This window comes from Polyodon spathula, chromosome 2 (genome assembly GCF_017654505.1).
Source record: "Polyodon spathula isolate WHYD16114869_AA chromosome 2, ASM1765450v1, whole genome shotgun sequence".
NCBI classification, from domain to species: Eukaryota; Metazoa; Chordata; class Actinopteri; order Acipenseriformes; family Polyodontidae; genus Polyodon; species Polyodon spathula.
The window spans coordinates 81,608,149-81,629,365 of NC_054535.1; the positions used below are offsets into that span (position 1 = coordinate 81,608,149).

At 35.9% G+C, this 21,217-nt stretch overlaps 1 protein-coding gene across 2 annotated transcripts; it reads left to right on the forward strand.

The window, feature by feature from the left end:
• The first annotated feature begins 735 nt into the window (after nucleotides 1–735).
• On the forward strand, nucleotides 736–20,845 carry LOC121302003 (spindlin-Z). Of its 2 annotated transcripts, none has more exons than XM_041231789.1 (7): nucleotides 736–930; nucleotides 5,927–6,001; nucleotides 12,822–12,908; nucleotides 14,286–14,334; nucleotides 17,828–18,081; nucleotides 18,870–19,103; nucleotides 19,398–20,845. In XM_041231789.1, exons 3-7 carry the CDS (start codon nucleotides 12,857–12,859, stop codon nucleotides 19,595–19,597), a joined length of 789 nt encoding a protein of 262 aa, XP_041087723.1. In that variant the 5' UTR covers nucleotides 736–930; nucleotides 5,927–6,001; nucleotides 12,822–12,856; the 3' UTR covers nucleotides 19,598–20,845. The 2 variants fall into 2 exon arrangements, with proteins under 2 accessions (XP_041087723.1, XP_041087714.1); XM_041231780.1 differs by having other exon boundaries at nucleotides 737–930; nucleotides 12,647–12,908.
• Nucleotides 20,846–21,217: the final 372 nt, after the last annotated feature.

Genomic DNA, 21,217 nt, shown 5'->3' on the forward strand with positions numbered 1-21,217 from the left:
AAGCTTCTTGGTCAAGCAGAAATGGTGTCCCTTTCTTCATAAGCAGTATCTCTGGGTCCTGTAATATCCAAATGACAGAACAGATTCTTACAAGAAGACAGTAAGACAAATATAATCCAAACATTAAAAATACATTAGTGACATGCAGTTTACATACCACAGCTGTGTAATTCCTTTTTTTTTTTTTTTTTTTTAATATCCAAAGGCCATTAATCCAAACACAATAAATGTTGTTCTAATTATATATATATATATATATATATATATATATATATATATATATATATATATATATATATATATATATAGTTCAGGTACTGGCACTAATAACTACAAATGTACAATTAAAACACATCCTAGTAATTATTAAGTATGAGGTTGATATAATAGACACAAGTATAAAATGAACACAATATCAGATGTCACCATTGTTTTAAATGTTGGCATTCTACAAATATGGTACATTTCCCACACTGGGATTCCAAAAACTTTGAAAATATAACAAATTTACTTTGGAATATATTATACCATGTCATTAAAACTGCAGTTATCCAAAAAATATACGGGCACGATGTTTAAATGCAAAAATCTACATTTAATTATTTATTTATTTATTTATTTTTTAATCACAGACACCAAGTTAAAAACAAACTCGCTCACCCCAAATGAGCGCACGCTCTAACGCTAGTTTCCTGTCGCATTCAAATGTAAAACAGACGCAGGCCAGGCCGCTCCAGACAGTGCAAAATCACTCACTATTTAGCAGGAAAGGTGATTCCAGCGCTCAAACCAATTGAATCAGCGATCTCACAATCTGGCAAAAAGAAGGGGAGGGACCGGCCGTGTAATCTATCGGGGTTGCCTGCAAACGGAGGCTGAGACTGGGGAGAGCGGGAGACGAAATAAGCTATATATTTAACAAATCAGCGGGTAAGCGACACTAAATATTGTTAAGGCAATATGGTCACAGGAAATCAGTGAAAGGCAGATTGAGAGGTGTTTGTGTGTATGTGGTTCTCTGGAAAAGGGGGTTGTTTGTGTAGTTTTGTGTTCATTTAAAATGTGTTTCATGTCAGGGAGTACAGTCCTTCCTTTGTTCGACTACGCCGTTCTGCTGGTCTCTGCTGCTGCGGGGTTTGTAAATAGTGGAGCAACATGGCTGACATTGACGCTGCTGCTGCTGCTGTAATAAAAATACTGGCTGCTGTTGCAGGCGTTGGTAATTTTTATGGCTTTTTTTTTTCATTTTAGCTGTATTCTGTATTTTCTGTCAACTTAATGCAAACCATTAATTAACCTGCCAGTTTCCATATTTTAACTCTGACCCCCCTAGAAAAGCTGTAGATCAGCATACTCGAGATTTAGTATTTTTGTTCTTGGTGTTTTTTTCATAGAATGCAGCAAAAACGTTGGCAGACAGATGCTTGAGTGTGAGGAAGTTCAGCAGGCATTGTTTTGAGTATGTGTCCTTTAAAAATTAATACACTATAGACAAAACGATAATTGGGGACTGGTTTTTATAGAATATGATTTGTATTAAAACAAAGTGAGAAAATAACACGAGTGATATATTTTTTATTAACCCGTAAATATTAACAATTAGAAGAAAAAAATAAACACAAGAGTATAGTGTGGTACCAGTAACGTTTTTTTGCTAATTGGGTAGTCAAACACTAATGTAGTGCTCAAGATAAATGTCAAATTAAGTACAGTAAATCATAACTACTGATTTTGATTTTTAACCATTTACAGTTATTTCTGTACAGGTACACATTTTTTCAGCCTTTAGTGAATTTTGACATACTGGTAAGATGGTGACATGAAAGCTAGCATTTGTGTTGCAGGTGAGGAGGTGCTGTCAAACAGTAGAACAATCGAAGTCCACATTCTTGGAACCCTCCCTGGCAACATGTTTCTCATACTGTTACCCAATGTATTCAGTTGCCAAAGTGCTAAATACACGTGTGTGTGTGTGTGTGTGTATGTGTGTGTGTGTGTGTATATATATATATATATATATATATATATATATATATATATATATATATATATATATGGGATTTGGCAGTTAAACTATTGTTTCCCTAAATTTTGCCCCATAGTTTTAGACATGTTTTTTTTTTTTAATGGATTTAGGAAGATTGTGAAAATAGTTGTCTTCTGTTGGCAGTATGACAAACACTGGGTTACGGTTGACTGGGGATACATCTCTCCTGTTCCTATCTGTAAAGTAGATCAAAATGTTTACAGATGTAGTGGAATACATTCTAGATTCTTAGAGGAGTGGGGTTAGGTATTGCTGCACATTTAATGATATAATGTAGTATCCACTTATGAATTTTATTTGATATGCTGGTGGTATTCAAAATAGATATCAGATAGCATCAGGTTACTTAAGTTTCTTGATTCAGTCAATTTTAAGTATGTTTGAGAAGCAGCAATAGAAATGATCAGTTTTAGCTAGGACAGTGCTGTTCATACAGCAACCTACTTTGCACTACGATTGCGGTGTTGAAGACCTGCGGCTGTGCATTTCATTACACTTCACTAGCCTACTGTTCACATGCCAGGCAACCAATTCTTCACTTTTTCTTATAGTTGTAACTCAAATGAAACACTGTCGAAGGTACAAAAGTTCTCCATGGGTGGTTAATAATATACAAATCACCGGAATTTGATGTCCTGTAATGCAACAACTGTTCATGATTTCATCAATCAAGGAATCTGAGGCAAAGCATCAAACCTGAATTCTGTGACTGAGCCAGATGAACAATATAATTCAATTAAGTTTAAACCAACTGTTTATTTATTTATTTAGTTAGAAATCCCTCTGCATGAGAATGTCACTAAATAAACAGTAACTGTGTTTTTATGCATACATACAGTACTGATTACTGAAACCTGCAAACTGTAGAATACATGTGAACACGTTGATCAGTGGCAGTTCTTTTAAATTTATACTGAACACTTGTGTCATGGCAAAGAGGCTGCTTGAACTGCAAGTACTGTTTGATGTTGTTTTTGTGGAGACCGTAGGAATGTAGAGACCTTGACAGTGGAAAGCAAAAAAGATTTGACCTTATCTGTTGTAAGATTAATTCAGTTAAAATAGCTTTATTGTTTCTTTGGCGATGATGATAATACAAAGTGATTGGTTGCAGAGTTTTCAGAATTTTGAATGAGCAGTAGCATCAATTCTGAGACAAGCTAGTGATGTTAGTAGACGCTCTGTTTTATGTGTTTTTATATCCTTTATGTCAAGGCTCAGATTCTGTTTGTACAGTAGCATGCCTTGGAAAGATTAAAGAGTATCTTGCAGGTATTATTATTTTTTTTAATAACAGAAATGGATGCAGCAGTGTTTATTAAGAACATTAGTAGTATTATTTAATAATAATAATAATAATAATAATAATAATAATAATAATAATAATAATAATAATAATTTTTTTATAGGCCACGAAAATGTGATTAATGTGGATCATGGAGCACGCCTCCCAAAAACAAGATCTTTCTGTACCACGTCACACGTGACATATCAAAAGGGAAACAGTTCTTGGCCTCATATCGGCACTCACTTTTAAAATTATATAGAGACTTTAATTATTGTGTGTGCATCATCAGTGTACAAAACATGTAAATAGTTGTTATGGCATTACCATATTGGAATATAAATTTGTATTTCTGGATTACAAACAACTATCTGAACTTTACTGCATCAGAAAATGTGTACCTCTGATGTAATGGTGAGTAAAGAAACGTTTATTGTTCCATATTCATTGCTGACATTGTCTTATATGCTTTATATAATGCCATCTTATCAATCCTTGTGTACTGTACGTTATTGTAATGTTTGTAATGTATCGTCTTTGAAAAGATTTCAGTGTCGCTGTCAGTGGTCTGCTGTTCTGTGACAGTCTGTGATCACAAAATGACAAAAATGGGTATTATAGGCCGTAACAGACAATCGCTAAACTAATTACAGAATATAGATACTGAAATGTATATTATTGGTAATCAAACACGTTACAATTTTGGAAATTGCACTCGCAATGCAGTGTTGCATATCCGCTGCAGATTTGAGAGTCCACAACTCTATTCTTGTCGATCCCCATTTAGTTGCTGCCTCACCGCTGGTTCAGAAATGTAGGGTTGTGGCACCTGTTCCCTAAAATTAATTAGGTCTTCGACTTCATCTTCTATGTTTTTAGCTGCAGTCTCCATGTGTGTTTATGTTTTCATACGTAATTTTTGATTTTATTACAGCCAGCATGATTTTTGAGTGGGTGTGGCCATACACCACACAAAAACAATCATATCTTTGATGTGTATTAATATTTTTTAACCGCATAAAAACAGTTTGATTTCTATTGATGAAATCTTTACAGAAATGTATTGTTGTTTGACCTGTAAGATACACTTTAAACATAGAGTATTGTAATTAGGGCTGCAACGAAGGGTTTTGACCTTCAAAGGTTTTGGAACACATTACCAAGGGAAGATTAGAACCTTTGATGGTGCTAATTTGCATAATTTACTGGTGAAGTTTACAAATTGTTATATAGAACAGTAATTATGTTTTTATAAATTCAATAAAAATACACATGTACGTGTGTGTGTATATATACACACACACACACACACACACACACACACACACACACACACACACACACAGAGTAAGCTTACATTGCAGTACCACCAACTGCAGCGCACTTAGGTAAAACAAAGCTTTAACAGTCACTGTTTCGAGCAGGTTATCAGTCACATTTTACTACTACTAAAAATATTAATAATAATATGAAATTACGCTTGTCAAGAGGCCTCGGAAATTGGTTGTGCCTCCATGATCAACAGTCGCTTGCACAGTTTGCATTCAACTTTTTTTTTTTTTTTTTTTTTTTTTTTTTTTGGTCGTCTGGGTATTTAACAAAAAAATCCCAGACAGCAGAGGGGTTTCGAGACATTTCTTTCAATACAGCTTACGCTATACAACCCTTTGCTGTCGAGATGGTGAATAAAGAAATTAAAGGTTTGCCTCTGGATAACATGAGCTGAACGGGGGAGGGGTAGACGGTGCTTAGTTTTAGACATTCAGTGTTGGCGTCTACTTTGTATGTTTCAAACATATTCTACCATAGCACTTCTCTTGCACTGTCTTGTACACTAGGTATTCAGTACATATTTTGCTGAAGCACTGCAGTCGTACCCTCCAGTGGATACTATACCCTGATCCATACATGACAGCAGCGATATGTACACTAGTGGATTTTAATATAATAACTATGCATTATACAAATCGAAAGGTTAAATTATTGCATGCGAGTGACATTTAATGTGTGATTTATAGTATTCACACATTGTCAAACTGTTTCTGTTAACAGAAAAAAAAAAAAAAAAAAGTTTTAAAACTACCTTTGAATTCCTAGCGAACAAATGTTCAAACCTTCGGACACGGCCCTAATTGTAATTTAATGTTGGTTTGAGGAAAGGCTGACTTTTTTCAGTCAGTGTTTATCCAGCCAGTTTGTCTGTAGGCTTTTCTGAGTAGCTGTAAAATTCCTACTTGTACCCAGACTTTTCTCCTGTCTTTCCTTCTCGATCCAGTTGATCTTTCTCATTTTGCTCTGATGTGCCAAGATCGTCATCACCACTCAATTTCTTATTTGTCGGCCCCCAACACAAGACCTGTAACATAGTGTGCATAGAAGCAGCAGCAGCTTACTTCAACAATCAATTTTAAATAATGCCTGCAACACTAACCAGGCCTGATATATAAGTTATATATATATCGGGTGTGCCCAGATTTGGTACTGAAATAAGATATTGGGAGTGGCGTTTAGAGAGAAAACGAAAAGCTTCTGTGCATGTGTAGTAGAAAGTTGTAGTTGAATACTTATTTACTTTTGTTTTTGTTAATCTATAGATATAGTGGAACCATTATGAAGAGGAGCAGTGAGCGGAGGTAGGCTCGGCAATGATGCCTGCAACCAGAATAGAGGTACAGTATGAAGTGTTGGATGAACCTGTGCACATGGCGGAGAGGTTGTTTTTAATCTCTGTGACTTTGTTTAAAGATGTAATTCTCCCAGGGAGACGACATCATGCTGGAGGTTTAGGTGACCTCTGTGCTGTTGTTTGCAGCAGTAATTTCTGTGGTTGGAGTTTACCAGTGGTGCAGGTCAGTGCATGCTCTCACTGCCTGTCTTAAGGTCTCCACACACCAGATGCGATGCGATTTTTTTAAAAAAATTGGCGATGAGACATTTTCGCAGCAACATGATCATACACACCAGAAGCGACACAGAGGCGATGCGACAGGTTTCAAAACTGCCAAATCTGTACAACTGTTCAAAATTGCTATTGACAAAACTATAATCAACGCTGGTGCATATTCGTCAACATGATGTGGAAATTACGAGTGTCTTCTCTGACAGTATTTCAGACATTTATGGCAATCAATCATACGCACCAGTCTTGTATTAAGCCAAGGGATAAAATGCATTACACAGGCTAGGATATATTTTGTTACACTCGGGATTCTCTTCTTTTTTTTTTTTTCAAAATTCACAAAGAGGGTAGCTTTGTTGGAAGAAAATGGCTGTGCTCATCTGCCAAAAAATGCTCCAACTCGCTGGAACTTCACTTCTAGGGTTGTCAGTACAGTCGCAAATAACCACGCCTAACTGCTCGAGACGTTCACAGGAATCGTCAAGACATGGATGATGGTGTAATCAGGGCAGCTAGTGGGTTCATTCGAATTCTCGAAGATTTCGAATTTATGTTCATGCTTTTCACATTCCACCAGACTTTCTTTGACACAGGTGCAGTTTTTGATATCATGCGGCAAAAGGCAATGGATGTTGTATTCTGCAAAAACAGGATCAAGAATCTGCTTTTTTCTAATTTGTGACTGTCTTGTGCTACGTCCAAATTACTATATGTTCCTTTTTAGGTACCCACGGTAAACTGTATATCGGGGCTTGAAATTCTGTGGTGATTTCCCTCCTATGCTGCAGCCAGTGTGGGGTGGGGGGGTGGATTCCAAAATTTTAGGGGGGGAATGTAAAAAAAAAAAAAAAAAAAAAACAGGATCAGGCATACTATGTGGTAGAGATGAGAATAAACAGTGCCTATAGAAAGTCTACACCCCTTTCAAAATGTTCACCTTTTGTTGCCTTACAGCCTGGAATTAAAATGCATTAAAATAGTGGGTTTTTTCATTTATCTACACATCCTACCCCACAACTTTTGTAAAAAATAAATTAAAAATAAAAACTGAAATAGCTTGGTTGGATAAGTGTCCATCCCCCTTGTAATAGCAATCCTAAAAGCTCAGGTGTAACCAGTCGCCTTCAGAATCGCACACCAAGTTATGTGGCCTCCACCGGTGTTAAATTGTAGTGTTTCACATGATTTCAGGATAAATTCAGCAGCTCCTGTAGGTTCCCTCTGCTGGGTAGTGCATTTCAAAGCAAACACTCAACCATAAGCACCAAGAAGCTTTCAAAAAAACTCCGGTACAAAGTTGTTGAAAGGCACAGATCAGGATGAGTATAAAAAAATATATAAAAGGCCTTGAATATCCCTTTGAGCACGGTCAAGACTTATCCACGCCTCCCATGTTGTTGTAGTCCACAACACACATCGGCTTGTTTGTGCGCACACGTACCTTGCACAGACAGCTATTGTTCCTTCATCATAGATGGTGGTGAGGAGTTAGACATCTCTTTTTATCTGTATATTTCATTGCCAGCAGTTCCTCACAGTGCACAGCGCTGGTTTCACCACACCGCTTTTTCTTGGCTTCCAATTGATGAGGAAATCCCTTCCTATTTGGTCTTCTTGTACCATAAGTCATTGTTTGGGATGTTACAAGGCCCTAAACAAAGGGATTCCTGTGTAGAAATGATCTACGTACAAATGGTAGCCCAGGTATAGAAAAAACCATATCCCACACAATTCTCTGAGTGATCTGGAACCATGGTGGGGCAGCCAGACAGCTCAATCTGAGAACACTTTGAACCGATCAGTGTACCCAGTGGAGCCCATACTGACCAAAATAAAACCTCCAATGCCCAGTACAAATTATAAATTTGAAAAAACCAATAATAAAATGTATACCTTCTACAAATGCAATTTATGTTGTGAGAGGATAATTCAATTAAATAAATAAATAAATAAATAAACAGAATTAAATTGTAAAGCCAAGTCATTTATCACCTATATAAATGTTATATAAATAAATAGATGTGTGTTGTTTTTAAATTTAGATGTGTTTTTGCAGATCTGGCATTTATGTATTTCTGTATGTTCTTTTGTACTCTAATTGTAAGACCATTTTATAGTGTATCTATACATTGCCCTGATACCCACTGGTGAGCGGCATGTTAGAAAGTTGGAAAAATAAATAATATGTATATGATGGCTAATATATTATAATGTGATGACATATTGATAGAATTATTTTCTTTCAGTCTTGTCAGTCAACTAGTCCGGGTAACTTTAGAGTCCAAATGTGTTTTTTTTTTTTTTTTTTTTTTAAACTTCCTACCTCTTTGTCATGTGGCATCATTGTCATTGGATATTCACCTCCCAAAGGAGGTGGTGGAGCCCAGACATGCAAGCAAAACGTTAGGAAATGCGATAAAATTCGGTCTGAAAACATAACACGGTTCGTTATTGAGACGATCGCAAATGCCATGCATGCACCAGTTTTGATTTGTGGAGGATACAGGATTCAACTTTAATGTCTTTGAGTCAGATTACAGAAGACTGTGTTGATCTTTTTTGTTTGTTTGTTTTTTTTGCTATTCTGGGACTGAGAAGATCGATGTTTATAATTTCTTTTAGACAGAAGATTCTTCCATTTTGTGTATTTTTTGGTTTTACCATGTTACTGTACTTGGAATAAAGTCAGTAGGGTGTGAACATAACTAGCTCTTGTCTCTTATATACAGTACGTAGGATAAATGAGCCTTTTGGATTTTAGCACTGTTTGAATATGTAGTGTGCAAGGTATATTTGTATTTGGACTAGTTTTAAATTGTAATAATAAAATACTTTGTTTTGAATTCATCATGTAGAACCCTACATTTATCGAAATACTCAGACTAGACAACGTTTCTAGTGAATACAAAGGAACAGTTTTATTAAATAAAACTAAAGGAAAAAATAAAGGTGTAACAACTAAACTAAAATAATACAGAAGGGAAGAATTAACTAAACTAAACAGTACAGAAAAAGTTTAAACAACACCCCACTCCCCCTGGTTGATCAGCAATCCAAAGCAATCTCTGGGAGATTCCCTTAAAAGTTACAACTGCATTCCTGACAGCGTTTTAAGACAAAGGTTAGTCTTAACAGGGGTATCATTAGTAAAACAAATATTTACTTTTATTAAAATTGCACACATACATACACAGCGCTGGAAATAATTAAGAGACCTCTGCAAAATTATCAGTTTCTCTGGTTTTATTATTTATAGGTATGTGTTTGGGTAAAATGAACATTTTTGTTTTATTCTATAAACTACTGATAACATTTCTCCCAAATTCCAAATAAAAAATATTGTCATTTAGAGCATTTATTTGCAGAAAATGTGTTGTCAGACCTCAATAATGCAAAGAAAATAAGTTCATAATCATTTTTAAACAACACACAATACTAATCTTTTAACTTAGGAAGAGCTCAGAAATCAATATTTGGTGGATTAACCCTGATTTTCAATCACAGCTTTCATGCGTCTTGGCATGCTGGCCACCAGTCTTTCACATTGATGTTGGGTGACTTTATGCCACTCCTGGCGCAAAAATTCAAGCAACTCGGCTTTGTTTGATGGCTTGTGACCATCCATCTTCCTCTTGATCACATTCCAGAGGTTTTCAGTGGGGATCAGGTCTGGAGATTGGGCTGGCCATGACAGGGTCTTGATCTGGTGGTCCTCCATCCACACCTTGATTGACCTGGCTGTGTGGCATGGAGCATTGTCCTGTGGGAAAAACCAATCCTCAGAGTTGGGGAACATTGTCAGAGCAGAAGGAAGCAAGTTTTCTTCCAGGACAACCTTGTACTTGGCTTGGTTCATGCGCCCTTCACAAAGACAAATCTGCCCGATTCCAGCCTTGCTGAAGCACCCCCAGATCATCACCAATCCTCCACCACATTTCACAGTGGGTGCGAGACACTGTGGCTTGTAGGCCTCTCCGGGTCTCCGTCTAACCATTAGACGACCAGGTGTTGGGCAAAGCTGAAAATTGGACTCATCAGTTTGGGTCCAATTCCTTATGGTCTTTTGCAAACCTCAGCCTGGCTCTTCTTTGCTTCTCATTGATGAAGGGCTTTTTTCTAGCTTTGCACGACTTTAGCCCTGCCCCTAGGAGCCTGTTTCGAACCATCCTTGCCGTGCACTTCACCCCAGCTGCCGTTTGCCATTCTTTTTGTAGGTCACTTGATGTCATCCTACGGTTGCTGAGTGACATTCGAGTGAGTTGGCGGTCATCCCTGTCAGTGGAGAGTCGTTTTCTCCCTCTGCCGGTCTGTAGCTTTGTTGTCCCCAGTGTGTGCTGCTTGACCTTGTTCTTATGAATCGCCGTCTTTGAAATTTTAAGGATGGAAGAAACCTGACGCTCACTGTATCCCTCTGCCAGTAAAGCCAGAATTGAACCCTTCTTTTCCTCACTCAAAACTTTCTTTTTCAACTCTTTGGGTATGGTCAGTAGTTATTTTTTGATTCCAATTACTTTTGAGGTACTACTAGCACTGTTTTGCCATCCAGCTGGTCCTATTGCAAGAGGATAGTGATGACCACAGGAGTGGTTTTTATACTTTTCCTCGTTAAATAAGATTTGGTTCAGGTGATCCCCTAATCAGTACCTCATTCAGTAGAATGAGGTGTGCCTGTGTTAGAATTCAACAGACACTGGAATGGATTGGCTGCCATACATGTAGAGATGCTGATTTAAGAAAAATTTGCAGTGGTCTCTTAATTTTTTCCAGAGGTGTGTGTGTGTGTGTGTGTGTGTGGTGTGTGTGTGTGTATATATATATATATATATATATATATATATATATATATATATATATATATATATATTTTTTGATTCAGGAGGCAATTCTCACTCTTGCAAGATAAAGACGCTCTTTGCGTCTTTATCAAGCTAGCTAAATTGGGATCCTAGCTTCTAACACAGAATGACAATTGCCTTATAAAACCCACATCAATTTGTTTAAATCACGTAAATCAAGTAAATACTATAGTGTTCATTTACACAAAGCAATAATACTTTTCTTACATTCCACTTAAAACATTAATTTTACTTTTAAGGTCTGCTTATTCGAGTTCATAAGAGGATTAAAACACGACTCATTGAATACTTAACAGATGTTTACTGCCTCCTCCAGCTAACCCTTGTCTTCAACAGTTGTGTTACGTCTTGACACAACATTTAACCAATCGGAGAGTTGAAGGGGCGAATTTTAAGTGTTAAGCACTTAGAGAGGCTAAAATGTTATAAATGACTGCTAAAAAAATAGTGACAAGGAATCCAGGGTTATCAAAATAAGCCAGCGATCAGCGCAGTCCACTGCCCAATACTGTATTTGCGCCAATTTGAGTTTTTTTTTTTTTTTTTTTGTGTGTGTTTTTGTTTTTTTTTTTAAATACATGGGTTCTTTGTGCAAATGGAAATGTAGCATTATTGCAGGGTCAAGTATCACATCATTTTAGTAAGCTTAAGTTGCATTGAAAGAATGATGGTTGCATTTTGGTCCCTTTTTAAGTAGAATTATAATCATCTGTTTTTTGCTGGCCTTTTCTTTGCAGAAGGTGCTGTGTACTGTCGTCTGTTGACGTTGGGCTGCAGTCATAAACTAAGGTTGGGGGGGGGGGTTCCCCCATTTTCTGGAGCTTGCTGGGATATTTACTGTTCTGTAACACAGGGAACCTCAGACTTCTTTAAATTATTTTTTTAGTAATTTTACCCAGTAATTAGTAGAATATAAACAAAAATAATAAAAAAAATGGAAGTGCCGAGACTAGACCAATTAAGTATATGAAGAATGGGAACAGGGCTTTTTTGTTATTTGATAATGCAAAAGTAGTGATTTCTTAAAATAAACTTGCAGTACCTCCTTTCTTTCTTTATTTATTTATTTATTTATGTATTTATTTTTAATTCTAGGGAAAATACTGACCAAAACAACAATGTATTCTTGTTTTGTCCAAGTCATTTATGTTGTTTGTATTATTCAAATTGCTTTACATTTTTGGAATCTAGAGTTGGTGACTTACTTGTGCATGGCTTTTGGCTACATTTTGGAACATTTTGCCTGAATTTAAATATTTTACAAGGACATGTATTTTTTATCCTTGTGGATCACACACGCCAGGATGAAAGCATCCAGGGTCACTTTTTTACAGTGTTTTAGTTATGCATAAATTCTGTCTTTCAAAAAAAACACTAAAAACAATGTTGCTGTTTTTGAAACAAAATAAGCTTCTTAATTTAGTTGGATGATGTTATATTTTGACTTGTTTTTTGATGCATCAGATGATTTAAACTTTAGGCCTACAGTACATGTCTATGTATATTAGTTTCATCTCCAGTACCAGTCAGGATACAAAGTCGTATTATTGCTTTTACAGGAACCTGGGATTGAACCTTGTCTCGGCAGCTCCTTGAAAACCCATCTGTACATCTAGCATCCTCTCTGGGAAACGCTACTATATGCAGCCAGTCTGCATGTTGGATTAAAGAAAATTAGCTTTCTCTTGCTGTAGTCTTCTCACAGTATTGGTTATTATTGATATTTCACCCTAGTCTGGCAGCTTTGCTGCTCGTCTAAACACAGATGAATGAAGACCCCATTCGGGAAGACATCAGGCCAGAGATCCAGAGCTGATGCAGGTAGGCACTGTTTTTGTATGTTTTTTGAAAACAAATTCAACAGTGGAACACAACAGATCCAGATCAAAATATGCAAGTTGAAATGTGGCAATTCTGTTATGAATGAGACTGAACAAGGACAGAAAACTGGTCAGACATTACTGTTAATAAAGGTACAGATGGGTAATCAATTTTGAGTCGTGTTAGTCTTAAGGAATGTGAGCGGGGCAGCTTTCTTAGCCCAGTTTTTAAAGACATTTGTTGTTGGCTTAAGCCTCAAGAATGAGAGTATTCTGTCTTGACTATGGGCTTTCAATTTTACCATAGTTGTTTTTAAGTTGTTCCTAAGCTCATGGCTAGGGGTCACTACTACTCTGTTAACCCTGGGATCTATGTTTTTTTGGTAGATAGAGTAAGTTTTTACTATAGGTTTTGTGATTCAATGTAGATTTAAGAAACCATTTGAGGTAGTGACATCATATTTGCAGTTTTTATATAAACTGCATGCTAACGTTATAGTTGACCATGACATTGACCTGAAAACATCTGAGCTACTGTTTAATGCACAGATGTATTCTTTGATTTTTCCATTTCTTCTAGTTCGCTAAAAATGAACCCTTTCGCTGCTGTGTTTAATTTTTTACACAGTACAGTGTATGCATGAACATAGACGATGGTGACTTCCTAAAGTAAAAAATGAAATCCAACATCGCTGATGGCAGCCGCGAGTTGTAAGCCATCTGTATACAGGACCACCTAGTATTGATCTTCAGTGTTTAAGGTGGCATGTTGTGCCATTTGGCTTTCACAGTGCATGCAAAGTGGCGTTGCTGTGCATTAGAAACTAAGGCGGCACCATTGAACAAACTGGCAAGATTTTTATTTTGTGCCTAAAAACTGCAGTCACTTGAACTGTGACCATTTTTATGTAATTTTAGTTCCCTCATTAATTCAGCCGGTGCTAAGGCCCAAATCTTATTATTTTTTTTATTTTTTTTTTGCAATCGTGGAGTTCCAGTGTGTTTCAGTGGGCCATTATACACTCAAAACTAGAGAGGCTCTCAAACAGAGGTCAGACAGACATGTTTAATTTCCCTCTCTGGATATCAGATGCTGATTGATCCTGTTTTGGAGTACAGATTGTATTCTGTACATATTTAGAGGGGAACTCTCGACCGCACTACAAAGTCATTTCTCAATATTTTAAGCAATGCCATTTGTGTTATTTTGATAAAATTGCTGGTTAGCTGTTTTACAAACATGACTTTTTTCATGATGCTGTACTGACAGCTGTACTGGGTTATGTATACCCTTGGCACATGTTCTGTGTCATGCTGATATACCTTGATGTGGTGTGCTGTTTTTTCACCCCTGGCGCTCATATTTCTTCAATTTTAGGGCACACAGGTGTTTCTGCAAGTATGATGAAGAAGAAGGGTTCCCACAAGTAAGTCTGGAACATTTATTTTATTTTGCTGTGACAGTGTAATGGAATGCAGCTGAAATGCAGCTATCATAATGTCAGCATGAAAATGATACTATGTTTCCTAGGTAGTAAAAGGGTCATAATGTTGTGTTTGTCTGACCAAAGCTGTGTACTGCTGTACTATCTCAAAAGAACAGTCAGTCTTTTTACACCACTTTGACTAGCTAAGTCAACAGTGTTAGTACAGGAGAGAGATGTCTGTAGATTAGATAGGGGGAAAAAATATATAATAAAAGATAAATGTTCCAGCACTTTTTTTTTTACTTTACCAATGACAGATTTTATTTTAATTATATAGTTAAATAAAGATTGCAACAGTGTGTAAAATAAGTGTTACTATTTCTGGTCACGTTTAAAGCTTGATAATCTTGTGAGCAACGATATAGTTTTAGACAGGTAGGTTTAAAATACAAGTGAAGATGGAACTCTTTAAATGAGATTTTTTTCATACTTTTGCTTCAGAAAACTTTTGACAGTGCCCCATTATAAATGTATAAAGTACATTTGAGAAATCTGTAATTTGTTATGTTATTTTTAAGCGATAGGAATTTGACAGCATTGTTTTTGCCACATGTTTCTCTTACCCTGTCCAGGTTTTATCATTGTAAAGTGTGCGTGTATTAAATAGAACAATGGGTGACAGTTTCAAATACTGGCCGCAGGTTCATGTGAAAATCAGTGGTTTCAAAGGATTGCACATGGTTTGTTGTTTTATTATTGTATTCCTGAATATAAATCAAATAAAAATGGGCACAGATTTAATTTACGTGAAACACCACAGGAGTATCAGCTAATGCATTGGGATTCATAGGAATTTGCAGCCGTTATTTTAAAGAGTAACAGAACCATGCAAAGTTGACATTTTTACCTTGGGAATGTTCTACTAACTTGGCAGCAGAAAGGTTAATTTGACTAGAATTGATTGCACATGTGTGGGAGAACACAAGGGTATCCACAAATTTTGCTTCAAACAAGTACTAAAAATGTCGGAGAAAGACACATTTCTTGCATATCACTACAAATAATAAAGTGGTATTTGTTATGCCACATCCTTTATTAACCACATTAAATATGTTGATGAATAAGTTGCTGGTGTGAAGAGTAAACGGTTCTGATGACGTCTTAGAGAAGAAATATGTTGACTAAGAACCCATAAACTCAATAAGAAAACCTTCCTTGGAATTTTTCAAACAATTACGAATGACAAGACATTTTTCTTAGTCTGAATAATACAAAACAGGATAAACTAGTCTTGGATGATAATGGTGATTAAAAAATTGTCTCACACACTGTAAACATCCTGCTCTGTGCACACGGGATGACACCCCACAGTGAAGTCAACTCTTTTGTCTTAATAAATATGCGTTGTGTAACTACGCCTACGAAACAAAAATAATTTTATGTTGCAACAAAGCTGGAAACTATATCGATCATTGGGGGGGGGTAACGCAGGCATCTCTCTGTCGTGAATATAGGTTGTCAAAAAACACTTTTGTGGCTTGTTCAGCAACCATGCGTTAAAGCAAAATTGATTAAAGAAAAAACAACAACAAAAACTTGAGGATCTGCTAAACTTTTCATGTTGAGTTGATTTTGAATGAAAGCTCAGTTTGGGATTCTTGCGTGTTGGATTAAGATTTGGTGCTCTTTGAAACGATTCATGTCAGAGTGATCTGGAATAAAAGTTCAGCTTCATTTTGAGATTTTTTATTTTTGTACTGCGTTTTAATTCTTTAACAGATAGGATAAGCAAAGGCAGAATACTGCACACACATGAGACGTACACGTACGTGTAATTCAATTTTTATTCACAATCTCGTCTCATTAACTTACAGTTTATCATTCATTTTGATTGTCTTTTCACTATGACAAACCCCTCGATATAACGAACAAAAAGCTTGGACCCCAACAGGTTCGTTGTAGGAAGGGTGTAGTGTATAAAGCATGTGAGAGGATTGTAACAACCTACTTTCCATAAATAATGCACTTCATTGGCCTATATTAGACTACATTGTGTCTATCGTGTGTATAGTCCATCCTCTGTACTTATAAAACATGAAAACTTTAGATATGTAGAAATAAAAAAGAATAATAGTTTGATAGACTTCTAAATGAAAGTTTTTCAAAATGTGGTTGTCAGAACACAAAAATAGGTATTTTCTAACTACGTCTTACTATTGTGTGTTCTTTCTGATTACTAGGACACATCTACTGTGTCGACTGAATTGAAAGTTAACAAATGGAAAAAGTGTGAGTGAGTTAAGAAATACACTAGTGGGCATTATATAACTAGATAGTGATTTATCAAAACACAAAAGGCATAAAAATAGCCCCATATGTGTGTGAAATAAAATGGATCAGAAGACCAGACAAATGTGTGTTGCCATGGGAATAGAACGCTATATTGAATGAAATCTATCCTTGTAATCATGTACATATGTAGGTATGTGCAATAAATATATTACTATAGCATACGTGTTCCTACGTCATGATGCTCCCTAGTCGGCAGCTTTGTTTAAAAACAAACCACAGCTACCATCACTCCACGACAAACACAGTACAATGGAGAAGAAATAGCAAATTCAAAATGAAGATGTGGACATTCAACCAAACAATGACGAGAACTTAAAAACAATGAGGTTCAGTTCAGTCATGAAAATGAAAATATGAGAGAAAAAAAAAATACTTGGTGGTATAAACCTCACACAGTCCTGTTTGTGAAACAAGGAATAAAATCATACAATGCAAAATATCAACTATATGTCTTTTATCTGAGAGTTTTATATTTTCTCTTCATTTTATCCTCAAATAGGTTTCTGGCTAAGGAGTACTAAGTACAGCACTACATTGAATATTGCACTAGTCTTGGAAGTCACCACTCAGGAAAATATTTTTTTGGGTAAAATGGAGAACAAATTCTTTACCCAGTCATTCATATAGTGCATATATATGTACGTAGTTTTTTATAATAAACATTTTACACATTTCCAATCCTTTTAATTAAATGCTTCTTGAAGCAAGACTGATATTTTGTTCTGAGTGTGCCTCTGGGATGTATTCTGCACAGGCTTTCACTGTAAAATGATTGCACTCCAGTTGCAATCTGCAAAAAGTGTTTTGGCTTTAGAATTATTTGAATCTCATGCAGAGCATCATAGTAACAAGGAAGGGACACTCAGAAGCAGTTGCTATGAAAAAGAACTAAAGCCTGAAGCGGAAAAAGACGAAGATTCAGATACTTCTGGCATTGAATGTACAAATATGGTATTCTCATGGACTCTCTGTTTAAAATAAATAAATAGTCAAGCACTCGTGTTTTTTTTTTTTTAGCATTAATGAAAATACCTTGTAATATGTGCTAAAAAAAATTGAGGTATGAAGTTCAATTAATGTGAATACCATGTCAAATGTGTTTTTTTTTTCTGTTTTAAATGTTATTGTTTTATTTCTACAGAAAGCATCGAAACAATGTGGGGCCAAGCAAGCCTGTTTCTCAACCCCGGCGGAATATTGTTGGGTGTAGAATACAGCATGGTTGGAAAGAAGGTAGTGGACCTGTGACACAATGGAAGGGAACCGTTCTAGATCAGGTTCCAGTTAACCCCTCCCTCTACTTGATTAAATACGACGGATTTGACTGTGTCTATGGACTTGAGCTTCACAAAGATGACAGGGTTCAAGGTCTTGAGGTTCTGCCAGACAGAATAGGTAAGGTGCTTTTTACTTTTTTTGTGGTGTGTTTTTGGTCTTGCTAATTTTTAGGTACGGTTTGTCTTTTAATACAGGTCAGTAGAACAAAAGAAATCCAATTAAACAGGATCTTGCTTTTAAGACACTGGTCTATAAGGTGGGAATTTTGCTTGCAAGTGATGGCCAAAATGAAATTTATTTTGGAAGTTGTTTCAACTTTAACTAATGTACCATGAGATATTTGCAGAAATTAACTTGTTTATTTGCTCTTGTTTATTTCATTGTACCAAATGTTACGTACAGTAAGTCTACTTTGCCATTTTCCTTATTTTAATGTAATTTTTCCTACCTTGCGTCCATTTTTACTTTGTGCCATCTTTAAACAGTATCTATCTATCTATATTTGTCTATCTATAGCTAAACAACATAGTGAAGTTGTTTAAAATGGTGCTGAAGTATTAAATAAGGATGGAAAGTACTGTTTATTCCAAAATTCTTATTTGACCAATTGTAAAAACTGTAGCAGATGAAGTGTTTTGTTCTTACTGCAAAAGCAAGTCTGAAACTTCATATAAATCCAAAAGACTGCAAATAAATGGTGTATTTGTTTTCAGTCTTGTCAGATTTCCCCAAGACATGGCGCTAGATCAATGGGTATAGAGGCACAGAAATGCAGAGGTTCTTAAAGTTCTTGGTGTTTCTTTAGCAAGTCAGTTTGCCATGTTACGAATGGCTCTAATTTTAAATTTACAGCCATGGCTGAGGATGAATGTCACTCATATTGTTTAATGTTATTATTTTTATAGCCTCTTCTCGAATCAGTGATGCACACCTAGCAGATACAATGATCGGCAAAGCTGTGGAGCACATGTTTGAAACAGAAGATGGATCAAAAGATGAATGGAGGGGCATGGTTCTAGCCCGGGCTCCAATTATGAACACATGGTTTTATATCACTTATGAAAAGGATCCTGTTTTATACATGTACCAACTCCTAGATGATTATAAAGAGGGTGACCTGCGGATAATGCCAGACTCCAGTAATTGTGCATTTTTTTTTTTTTATTGTAATGCATATGCTATACTGTATACGTTATTGTGGTTTATAAATAAGCAGTCAACAAAAGATAAGAATTATGTTTAGACATTGTCTGCTCAAAGCTTATTTGTAACTGGTAATGATCCATTAAGCTATCCAGTAACAGACTGAAAAAGGTGGACCGTCAATTAAATTAAATTGTATAGTATAAGGCAAGGCTAAGGACAAAAGCCCTGAGGCCAAAGCTGTGATCATCAGTTTGAAATAGTGAGTGAACATTCTTTCCATTTTACAGATGACTCCCCTCCTGCTGAGCGAGAGCCCGGGGAGGTTGTTGACAGTCTTGTGGGGAAGCAAGTGGAATATGCCAAAGAAGATGGCTCTAAAAGGACTGGCATGGTCATCCATCAGGTGGAAGCCAAACCATCGGTTTATTTCATCAAGTTTGATGACGATTTCCACATTTACGTCTATGATTTGGTAAAAACATCTTAGGCTTCCTTAAAAGAAGAAACAAAAAAACTTTGCCAAATGTTTTGAACTTTTTCTCTGGACAACTTGAGGGGACAAAATGGATATTTTGCTTTCCAGGCTCATAGTAACATGCTGTATCCGCCAGCCCACAATCCCTGCCATCCAGCATAGCTTTGTTTCTTTCCATTTTTTTTTGGGCATGGGAATGGCACTGCCCAACATAACAATATTCAACACATAGGACAGAGGAACATGCCCCAGGAGGATGCAGTCTTCACACATTGTTGTTATAAGTTAAGAAGTTCATTCTTCAAGATGTGTCTGTACAAGATAAACCACTCCAAGAACAGAAGAAATAGACAGAAGGTAATCAGACAGATAGCAACAGTTTTCAAAGTAAGCTTGGGAGAATTTATTCTGGCAAATCTAGAGGAACCTTTTAGTTTTTGTTAATTATGATTTCAGTTTAGTTTTTTCTCTTACTAAAACAGTTTTTTTTTTTGTTTTAATCTATTGAAAATGTCACTTTTTTTAAAATGTTTAAACCCACATCTTTAAAGGATTAAAATCATCAAATGTGGAAGCTTGCAATCTGTATAGGATAAAGCAAATTTTAAACCTTTTCTGAATGCATACACACTTCCATATAAATAACTTAATAACTGTTAAGTTTGTTACATCTGTTTAAATTATTTGCAGATGTAACATTTTGCCTTAATTCACCTTAGTCTTGAATTTGCAAATATTTTTTTTTCTTTACAAAATATACAGATTGCTTTGGAATTTTCAGTGCAATTCTGTTTTTTTAATAATAATAATAATAATAATAATAATAATAATCAAACATCTCCTCTGGCTAAAACCAATTTGGAAGGTTAATTTCTAGTATGTGTTGCATATCTTGCCTGTCATGTCCATTTGGTGATTGTTAGGTACATTTGGTATTATTAGATATGCAGTTTTGAAGTATGCACGTTAAAGCAGATCTGTATCACGAAAGCAAGTACCACACTGGATTAAAGAATGCTGTTTGTATGCCTTGCTTCAAGACTGCTTCGCTTCCCAGGTCAGTGTTTCAGCATCAGGGCATGTAACATCAAGAACGCCTGCAAGTATGGCATGAAAACCGCTTTCCTTAACCTAGTGTGGTACCGGATGTCATTTAAAATGACATTTTTTTTTTGGTTTTAGTTTAACAAGTGATCTTTTAAAACTGTTTGGTCCCTGTTTTAGTTTTTGAACCCACAAAAAAATGCACTCAAATCTATAATCGCTCAAGGAAACGTATATATATATATTAGTGCCTATAGAATGTCTACACCCCCTTGAACTTTTTCACACATTTTGTTGTGTCAGTGCGCCTCAGTGTTTCATTCATTTAAATGAGGATTTTTTTTTCCTCGTATATACTATATATATATATATATATATATATATATATATTATTTATATTATATGTATATATTTACAGTGCCTATAGAAAGTTTACACCCCCTTGAACTTTTTCACATTTTGTGTATCAGTGCCTCAGTTTCATGCATTTAAATGAGGATTTTTTTCTCCACTTATCTACACACCATATCCCACACCATTAAAGGGAAAAAAGTTTTTATTGAGAAAAAAATTATGTATTAAAAATAC